Source organism: Gossypium hirsutum, chromosome A04 (assembly GCF_007990345.1).
Source record: "Gossypium hirsutum isolate 1008001.06 chromosome A04, Gossypium_hirsutum_v2.1, whole genome shotgun sequence".
NCBI lineage: Eukaryota > Viridiplantae > Streptophyta > Magnoliopsida > Malvales > Malvaceae > Gossypium > Gossypium hirsutum.
In genome coordinates, this window is record NC_053427.1 from 11,723,880 (window position 1) to 11,734,746 (window position 10,867).

The window sequence follows — 10,867 nt, forward strand, 5'->3', positions numbered from 1 at the left end:
GGGAAAAGAGAAAGTTTCTTATGTGGCAAGATTCCAGCCTCCGGTTGTCTCGTTCCACCTTGGGTTCAATCCTTGACTTTTAAATAACCCTTCTCGAGCAGGATAAGCCAGTTATAATGGAAGAGGATGCCTACGACCACCAGCTCCAAAGATTTAGACTTAAGATTTGGCGGAACCTGACTCTAGCCAATAATCGCTTTTGTGAGACTATCTTCTGCTAGATCACCACTTCCCAACGGCGAATACCACACCGTTTTGTCTCTTGGATTCGCCAACCTCTAACGCAGAAAGCCAACGAACCGACAATGTAATCTTCACAAAACGTACAAAGCGGCTGTTCCTTGCACAAGTTGAAAAAATCACCTATTAAGGGAGATGGACAGAAGCGTCAGCCTCATAGTGCGGAGAAGCGATAAATACCCTGTTGAGAAGGCTAAGGGCGGATTCTAAGCCTCATGAACCTTTTTGGGGAAATTTGACAACCTTCGGCTAGATTGGTTTAGTAGCTCATGATTTGTGGGAAAGAAATAAATAAAATAGATATGGGATTTTTATTGAAGAAATATGGAGAGAACAAAAAGACAGAGTTTTTGGGAGAAGGAGTGTTTACAGGAAAAAGAAAGATGTCAAATATGTGCCACTCCATCCCTTATTTATAGTACTAGAAAACTTAGTCTATTTCTAATGAAATTCTAAAAGATAAATACAAATAAATAAAGATAATTAAAGATAAATAAAGATAAATGAAAATAAATCCTAGAATTAAATCTAAATAAAAATCCTTAATAATTATCCTAATATAATTGAAATTAAAATATATTCTTGTGCTATAAAATATCTTCTTTTGCATTTTAGTCCTTAGGTCTTCCATGTTTGCATTTTTGGCACCACTTCTCTGCTTCTTTGCATGTTAGCCCATTATATCTTCAAATTGGCACTTTTTACCCTTAAATTTTTTCTTGCCTCCAATTTAGTCCCTAAAAGATAAAAGACCATAAATAGCCCAAATTAGTAGCATCATACTCAAAATAAATATATAATTAGCACATAAAAATATGACGTTCTAGAGTATTATCAAATTCCCCCTACTTAGCCCATGCTTGCCCTCAAGTATGGTTCCTGCCCACCGTGAAAATTAAATCCTGCTATGAAAGAAATTCTACACCAAAATTTTATAAAAATTAGTCAAAATGCATACGAAAAATAAAGAGAACCTTTAGCTTGATTTAAATAAAATTGAAAAAGTGTTCCAATTAACACACACAAAATTAAGATCGACTTGGGTTATTTCATGAAAATTAGGTAATTTACCAAACCTATCAAGACACCTAATTTATTTTTGCCTTTAGTCCCCAAATTTTATTAATGCATCTTTTTTTCTTTTTTTTTTATAGAATTTTAATTTTATTTATTTATTTTTACTTAGGTATATATTGAACCTTTTGACTTGAAGAGAGATGACAGCCAAGCACTCCACCCCGGTTACTCAGCCCAACATACTCCTAATTTTTATTTTTCTTAAGAACATATTAAACCTTTTGACGCGAAGAGAAATGACAGCCAAGCACCCCACCCCAGTTACTTAGCCCAACACATTCTTAGATAATTAATTTCGGTTAGCGGAGTTTTACCTAACACGTCACACAACCTTTTGACGCGAAATAGGATGACGACCCAAACACCCTACCCTGGTTACTCAGCTAGTCACGTCTTAAGCTGCACTCATAACCACGGAAACATTATTATTATTAAACGAAATTTTAATTTTGAAGGACTTAGGAAAACCAATCAAGTGTCAAAAATAAGTTTCAGTAACCACCCTAATAGTCATGAACATATTTTAAGCATGCAATTGTATTAAATGTAGACTTAATGAAATTTACCAAAATCAAGATAAGGTTAACTTCATTAATCATAATTATTTAAAATAAAAGAAATAAAATAGTGGAGATGAAATCTATCAAGCAAAATCATAATTAACTCAGTACATAAGAATCATGCATGTGGGTCAAATAGTGGGCAAGTCGTGGTCAAATTCTTGGGCATGAAAAGAGGCAAAATATTCTTAAAAAAAATTATATGGGCAACAACAACCAAATCAGCAGCAACAAAAAAAAATTCAGCATCTAAAATGACAGAAATAATGAGGACTCCCCCTACTTAAAGCACATAGTCCTCAATGTGGAATAAAATAAAATTGTAGAAAAAGGTGTAGAGGAACTCCCCGTGTAATTACTGTCGTTCGCGTATGATGGCAATGAGATCTGCTAGTTGCTGGTCAAAAGTGTCGAGCCAGGCCTCGATACGCTCAAGGCGTTGTTCAACGGTCATCGAAGGTTGGGCTTGAGTGGGTGCGTTGTCATGATTTCGTCGTTGAAAGACTCGTTCAGTTGGTGCGGTGCGAATGCCTGGAGGGACAAAAAGGAAGGAGGATGGAGTGCCAAGAAGCAGTCCCATCGAGTCGAGACATCGAGCATCCAAAGAATCGGCCTGACAAGCAACATGTAATTCTGAAATAGGAGCATTAGTACCATGCAGAGAAAATAACAGCTGCGTAATAAAAGAGCCCAAAATTAGAGGTCGTTTTGCATTTATAACATGTTTGAATTGAAGCGCATACCAATAGCCCAAGTAACAGTGTATGTAACATAAGGCGGGGTTACGAAACCATAAATCCTTTAAGGTTTTCGGGCTATATGTGGATTCGGCATTATCAGTCAATAAAGCAAAGGCCTCGTCCGTGCCAAAATCTGCAGGAAAAGTACATAGACTGTTTTCATAATCGTTGGTCATAGAATAGTCCTCAGTCACAAAAGATAGTGCAATATTAAAATCAGTAATGGACAAACGATGCAAGGTACCTAGTAATCAAAACCGAACCACACTAGGTGTATCTAATGAAATATTACCGTGTCACTGAAAATGAAATGTGGAGTAAAATTCCAATACCAATTCATAATAAGCACAGTGAATAATATCAAAATTTCCATTCCAACCAACATTGCGAAAATAATTGGTAACATCAGGTCCAATAAGTAAAGCATCCAACACAGGCAGTGATAAACACTTGCAAGGTACGAGTTGTTTATGGCGTAAATGATCATACCTATTCCGGCTAGTAGTAGTATCGAAGATTAAGCTACCGTGTAAATGGCACTCAGGTGGTAGAACAGATGCAAGAGACCGATAGGTTCGTCCACGAGTGGGAAACGGTGCTGGTTATGGTGACTCTCGGTGCTACAAGAACGTTCGGTATTTTTAAGGGCGTCGATGGTGTCGGTGGTAGAGCTCGTGGCTGCGGTTGCTGGTTGGGCCAAATGGCGTGGTCACCTTCGTAGGCGATTGTATGGACCGGGTTGTCAACCGTGGTGCCTCCATTCGCACCGGTGGAAGTAAGCTGAGAATGGGCTCGTCATTGAAAAGGGAAGGCAACGGAGATGGGGTCAGCACTGACATTGTGTGACTTGGAGAAGAAGAAACCACGTTGTTGGGAGGGGGCAAAAAAGACCGTGGCACTGTGGCGTACGCTGGGGGGTACGATGGCGCGGTCGGCGTTGCACCGAGTGAAGAGAATGATGCGACTTCGACGAGGTTCAGCGATGGCGTGGGAGAAACGAAAGGTGAGGGAAAGGCATCGTGCGTCAAGAAAGAAGAAGAAGAGGAAGAAGTAGCGTCACTCAAATTGATTGATTGGGGAACAGAGAAGCGGCGCCAATAGTGGTTCATGGTGAAAGAGGGCTCGACGGTGGCGCGACTGCGAGTTCGCACCATGGTGGGCGGCCTTCACTTGTGAGAGGGGTTGAGGAGATGGGTTCGGCGACTAGGGGATTTGAGAAAAAGATTTTGGGGTAAAAAATAGGTGAAAAATGTTAGGGTTTGGGGTGTTTTAGTTGCTGAAAGGTGGTGTTTGGCTGCAGGTATAAGGTTACTTGACTACAGGTTAGGGGTTATCTAGGGCAGGAATAAGGCATTCTGGGCTGGAATAGGGCTAGAATGGAGCTGTTTGGCTGCATGTGTGTCTTTCCTCCTTTCTCCCTATTTATGTTTAGGTTTACCTAGAAAAAGAGAATTTTATAAGTATCCAAAAATGAATTAGTAAATAATAAAATAATATAATAAAATAAAATAAATAATAATAATAATAATAATAAAATAAAAAAATAAAAATTGGATTGCCTCCCAACAAGCGCTTGTTTAACGTCGTTAGCTCGACGCCGTGAATGGTTCTATGGTGGTTCTAACTGAATTTTTTCGATTGTGTAGCCCTGGAAATTCTCGTAGAATGGCTTCAATCGTTGGCCATTGACTACGAACCGCTTCTCTATTTCTTCACTCTCTATTTCAACTACACCATTTGTGAATACTTGAGTCACAATAAAAGGTCCTTGCCACTGAGATCGAAGCTTACCTGGGAATAGCTTTAATACGGAGTTATAAAGCAAAACTTTTTGCCCTACCGAGAAATGCTTCTGAGCTATTTTCCTATCATGAAACAGTTTTGTTTTGTCTTTATAAATACGAGCATTCTCGTAAGCATCATCGCGGATTTCCTCTAATTCTTGAATGTCCAATTTCCTTGCCTTCCCTACGGGCTTTATCTCCATGTTACATTGTCGAATAGCCCAATAAGCTTTGTGCTCCAGTTCTACTGGTAGATGACACGCCTTGCCAAAAACAAGTCGATACGGAGTCATGCCAATCGGTCTCTTATACGCCGTCCGATAGGCCCAAAGCGTGTCATTGAGCCGAAGACTCCAATCCTTTTGGTTGGGCCGAGCTGTTTTTTCCAAAATAGACTTGATCTCCCTGTTTGAAATCTCTGCTAGACCGTTTGTTTGGGAATGGTAAGCTGTTGCTATACGATGATGAACTCCATATTTTGATAATAGTGCCTCCATGACCTTGTTGCAAAAGTGGGTGCCATGATCACTGATCAAAGCTCGAGGTGTGCCAAACCTAGAAACAATAGTTCATTTTAAAAACTTCACAATAGTTTTAGCATTATCATTGCAAGTAGGCTTTGCTTCTATCCACTTAGAAATATAGTCTACTGCAAGAAGTATATATATGTTTCCAAACGAAGAAATAAAAGGGACCCATGAAATTGACGCCCAATACATCAAAAATCTCACATACATGAATTGGGGATAGGGGCATTTGATTTTGTTTAGTGATGTTACCTGTATGTTGGCATTTATCGCAAGACTTACAGAAGTTATATGCGTCGCAAAAAATTGTGGGCCAATATAGCCCACACTCCAATACCTTGTGAGCTATTCATTTAGGGCTGAAGTGACCTCCACAAGCTTTTGTATGACAAAAAAGTAAGGATAGAGGTTACCTCAGTTTCTGGAACACGTCGTCTTATTATCTGATCTGAACAATGTTTCCACAAGTATGGGTCATCCCAAATGTAATACCGAGCTTCCCGTCTAAGCTTGTCTTTCACGGAACATGCTAACTCAGTGGGTAACGATCCTGTGGTTAAGAGATTAACTATATCCGCATACCATGGACAGTAAGCCTCAGTCGAAAATAAGCTTTCATCAAGGAACTCATCCTTTATAAGAACATCACCAAATGGAGTTTTTATCCTACTCAAGTGGTCAGCCATCAGGTTTTCACATCCCTTTTTGTCATGAATTTCGATGTTAAATTCTTGGAGCAGCAGAATCCATCTAATGAGCCTTGGTTTCGCCTCCTTCTTTGCAATCAAGTACTAAGAGCTGCACGGTCAGAAAAAATAATCATTTTAGATCCCAATAAATAAGATCAAAATTTATCTAAAGCGAATACAACTGCTAAGAGTTCTTTTTCCATAGTAGTGTAGTTGCTTTGTGCAGCATCTAGGGTTTCTGAGGCATAGCAAATGACATGAGGTTCTTTATCTATCTTTTTCCCTAACACGCCCCCACACTACGTTCGCTTGCGTTGCACATAATTTCAAAGGGGTAGTTCCAATCTGGTGCTTGCACTATAGGAGCGGTCACCAACTTCTGCTTGAGTGTATCAAAAGCCTCCTTACATTTTGAGCCAAACTCAAATTTCCTATCTTTCTGCAATAACTCGCATAATGGTTCAGCCACTTTTGAGAAGTTTTTTATGAAACGCCTGTAAAATCCTGCATGGCCAAGAAAAGAACGAATTTCCGTTACAGTGAAGGGATATGGTAAAGAATTAATAATGTCAATTTTGGCCTTATCTACCTCAATTCCCTCGGTAGAAACTATATGACCTAGAATTAGACCCTTGTCTACCATAAAATGACACTTTCCGTAGTTCAAGACAAGATTAAATTCTATGCACCTATTCAAAATTATTGTGAGGTTTTTAAGGCATTCATCAAAATAATTTCCATACACAGTAAAATCATCCATAAAAACTTCAATAATTTTCTCCACATATTCAGAAAATATACTCATCATGCATATCTGGAATGTGGCTGGTGCGTTACAAAGTCCAAATACATCCTTCTGTATACAAAAGTATTGAATGGACATGTAAAAGTGGTCTTTTCCTGACCCTCTGGTGCTACTGGAATTTTGAAAAAAAACCTGAGTATCCATCAAGACAGCAAAAGTGAGTTTTACCTGATAAACGTTCAAGCATTTGATCTATAAAAGGAAGAGGGAAATGATCTTTTCTAGTGTAAGAGTTTAACTTCTTATAATCAATACAGACACGCCACCCATTTTGGACTCGAGTTGGTACCAAGTCACCTTCGGCATTTTTTTTTACTATCACACCCATTTTCTTGAGCACGACTTGAACCTGACTTACCCATTTTTTATCAGAAATGGGGTAGATTATGTCAGCATCCAACAGCTTGATTATCTCCTTTTTTACCACCTCTATCATATTCGGGTTTAATCGCCTTTGGGCCTCTCACCTCGGTTTTGTGTTTTTCTCCAAGTAGATTCTGCGTGTGCATGTCAAGGGGCTTATTCATTTTAAATCGGAAATGGTTCAGTCAATCGCATCTTTATGACTTTTCAATACCTGGATCAAACTTTCTTCCTCGAGCTTAGAGAGTTTGTTGGAAACTATGATTGATAGGGTATTACCTTTCCCAAAAAATGCATACTTAAGATGTTCAGGAAGTAATTTCAATTCCAATTTTAGAGCCTGTACAATAGAAGGTAAAAGTTTAGTATTTGACGGAGACAATAACTTATTAACAAATTCATAGTCATCATATATAAATTCATAATTATCTTCATAAATCAACTTAAAAGTCTCATCTACTAATAAGTTAATTATGTCGACACGATTTACGCTCAAAATTTCGCTTGGATGGCTAATGGCATCATAAATATTAAACTTCACGATCTCCCCATCAAATTCTATCGTAAGGGTTCCGCTTCGTACGTCGATCTTAGTGCTAGTGGTACTAAGGAAAGGTCGGCCCAATAGGAGGTCCGAAGATCTAGTAGTGTTATCTTCCTCTATTTTTATCACATAAAAATCTGCAGGGAAAATAAGTTCGTTAACTTTTACCAGGACGTCCTCAAGGATTCCTTCGAGATCTACAACAGACCTGTCTGCCAACTGAATTATAACACCTGTTTTCGTCAAAAAACCCACGTTAAGTGATTCGCAAATAAAATAAGGCATAACATTTATGGAGGCCCCTAAATCACACATGGCCTTCTTGATCCCCAAATGACCTATTTTGCATGGTATAGCGAACATACCCCTATCTTTGCATTTTCCCGTCATTTTTCACTATAACACTGCGGATACATTCTCACCAACACTTACCTTTTCATTACCTATTAGTTTTAGTTTGTTGGTGCAAAGATGTGTGAGGAACTTGGCATACCACAAAATCTGTCTGATGGCATCCAACAGTGGTAGATTGATCTCGACATTCCTGAATGTTTCGAGGATCTCCTTGTCTTCTTTACTTTTTCGACATTGATTTAATCGTCTTGAGAATGGAGGTTGGATTTTTGGCAGTGGGGGTTTCGCTAGGACCTGTTCATCATTTTCAGGTTTTTCCTGAGCAATTTCTTGGCTAAGATTTCTGCTAGGAATTGGTTCCAGTACCTTTCCACTTTGCAGCGTGACTGCATTAGCGTTTTGCCTCGAGTTTGGTTCTATTTGTGACGGTAGCTTCCCTTGAGAACTCATCTTCTCAATTGATGTGGTCAATTCTCTTATAGACGCTTTGATTTTCTGTTAAAAATCAAGCATGTTAGCCGCTAATTTATTGACCAAAGTTTCTAGAGAATTACCTGAATCTCGTGGCTGTTGTGGAATTCGGTTCTGGTATGGCTGGTTATATCATGTGTTGGCCTCATAACTTAAGTTAGGTTGATCCCTCCATCCTAAGTTGTAGGTATTAGCGTAAGGGTCGTATCGCCTTTGTGGTGGCCAAGGAAAATTTCCCAGAGCATCTAAATGAGCCATAGTATCATCATTCAAACTGGGACATACATCAGTTGTATGTTCAAGGGTGACACATATTCCGCATGACCGGGCTGTCTTTACTTTTTCTGCAACAAGAGAATTCAAAATATTAGCAATTCTATCAACTTTATCTTCTAAGGTTAAATTACTTAGCTGATGAACACTTCTAGGGGATTCAAGATTGGCTCGAAATTGTTGAGAATTTGCAGCCATCGTGGAGATTAAGTCTCTTGCTTGTTGTGGAGTCATGTTGACCAACGCTCCTCTACTAGCGGCGTCTACCATATTCATCTCCATGGGTTTCAGGTCTTCATAAAAGTACTGGAGCAAAGACTGTTCCATTATACCGTGTTGTGGGCAACTTGCACACAACTTTTTAAATCACTCACAATATTCGTACAGAGACTCTGCGTCTTTTTGCCTTATTCCCACAATTTCTCTTCTTAACTCCGCTGCACGCGACGTTGGGAAAAACCTGTTAATAAACAAACGAGACAGATCAGCCCAAGTTGTTATAAATCTAGGAGGTAAATAAAATAATCATTCCCTAGCAGAATCTGCTAAGGAAAAAGGGAAAGCACACAGTTTAATTTGATCCTCAGTTACCCTTTGAGGTTTCATACTAAGGCAAACCAAATGGAATTCTTTCAAATGCTTATGGGGATTTTCGTTTTGCAACCCACGAAAAGTTGGTAGAAGTTGGATTAAGCCTGAATTTAGTTCAAAATCTGTATCCATAGTAGGATACGCGATGCATAGTGGTGGTTGTTCTATCGGCGCTTCGGCCAGTTACCGAATTGTCTGAGCCATAGGTTGAGGTGCTAAATTAGGGTTTTCGTCAACCTTAGCGTTAAGTACTTCTTCTGGGGAATCGACTTCTACTTTTTCTCTTTCAAAAGTTTGAGTAGGGTTTTCGTTAACCCTAGACTCTGCTTCGTCATCGATTCTGATTTCTGACGGTGGATTACTTTGAGTCCCAACCACCGTTGACTGCTTTTTCCTTAGCTTTGTTTTCTCGCGATTGGCTCTTGCAGTCTTTTCAATCTCTGAATCAAACGCAAGAGTTCCTGGAGCAGATCTGGTCATAAGAAACAAAAAACAAGATTAGTACGTTACCGATCCCTGGCAACGGCGCCAAACTTTGATGTGTCATTAAGAGCACCAAAAATATCCTATTCCCTATAAAATAGTAAAAATAACAGTAAAGGGGAAGTAGGGTCGAATCTTCAGGGACCAGATTGTATGAATTCGCATTTCTTGAAATCCTAGACAATTTCTTAGCCAAGAAAACCTGCGTTCCTGAAAAATAAAAAAATAAAATTAAGAATCTGGAAAAATAAAAATAGAATTTAAAGTGAATTGAAATTGCAAAATTAAATAAATTGCAGAAATTAAAATGAGGAAAAATAAATAGAGTTAGGAAAAAAGAAAGTTTATTATGTGGTGAGATTCCAGCCTCTGGTTGTCTCGTTCCGCCTTGGGTTCAATCATTGACTTTTAAATAACCCTTCTCGAGCAGGATAAGCCAGTTATAGTGGAAGAGGACGCCTACAACCACCAGCTCCAAAGATTTAGACTTAAGATTTGGCAGAACCTGACTCTAGCCAATAATTGCTTTTGTGGGACTATCTTCTGCTAGATCACCACTTCCCAACAGTGAATACCACATTGTTTTGTCTCTTTGATTCGCCAACCTCTGACGCAGAAAGCCAACGGACCGACTGTGTAATCTTCCCAAAACGTACAAAGCGGTCGTTCTTTGCACAAGTTGAAAAGATCACCTATTAAGGGACATGGATGGAAGCGTCAACCTCGTAGTGCGAAGAAGCGATGAATACCCTGTTGAGAAGGCTAAGCACAGATTCTAAGCCTCATGAACCTTTTTGGGAAATTTTGACAACCTTCGGCTAGATTGGTTTAGTGGCTCATGATTTTTAGGAAAGAAATAAATAAAATAGTTATGGGATTTTTATTGAAGAAAATATGGAGAGAACAAAAAGACAGAGTTTTTGGGAGAGGGAGTGTTAAAAGGAAAAAAAGATGTCAAATATGTGCCACTCCATCCCCTATTTATAGTACTAGAAAACCTAGTCTATTTCTAATGAAATTCTAAAAGATAAATACAAATAAATAAAGATAATTAAAGATAAATAAAGATAAATGAAAATAAATCCTAGAATTAAATCTAAATAAAAATCCTTAATAATTATCCTAATATAATTGAAATTAAAATAGAGTCTTGTGCTATAAAATCTCTTCTTTTGCATTTTAGTCCTTGGGTCTTCCATGTTTGCATTTTTGGCACCACTTCTCTCTTTCTTTGCATGTTGGCCCATTATATCTTCAAATTGGCCTTTTTACCCTTAAATTTTCTCTTGCCTCCAATTTAGTCCCGAAAAGATAAAAGACCATGAATAACCCAAATTAGTAGCATCATACTCAAAATAAATATATA

General features: G+C 38.5%; 1 protein-coding gene across 1 annotated transcript; it reads right to left on the reverse strand.

Moving 5' to 3' along the window:
* Positions 1–4,226: 4,226 nt before the first annotated feature.
* LOC107948020 (uncharacterized) lies at positions 4,227–8,133 on the reverse strand. The gene is made up of 6 exons (XM_016882504.1): positions 7,773–8,133; positions 7,498–7,562; positions 7,065–7,125; positions 5,991–6,121; positions 5,421–5,719; positions 4,227–4,956 (listed from the first exon to the last, which is right to left on the reverse strand). The coding sequence occupies exons 1-6, from the start codon at positions 8,131–8,133 to the stop codon at positions 4,227–4,229; spliced, it is 1,647 nt and encodes a 548-aa protein (XP_016737993.1).
* Between the last annotated feature and the right edge of the window lie 2,734 nt (positions 8,134–10,867).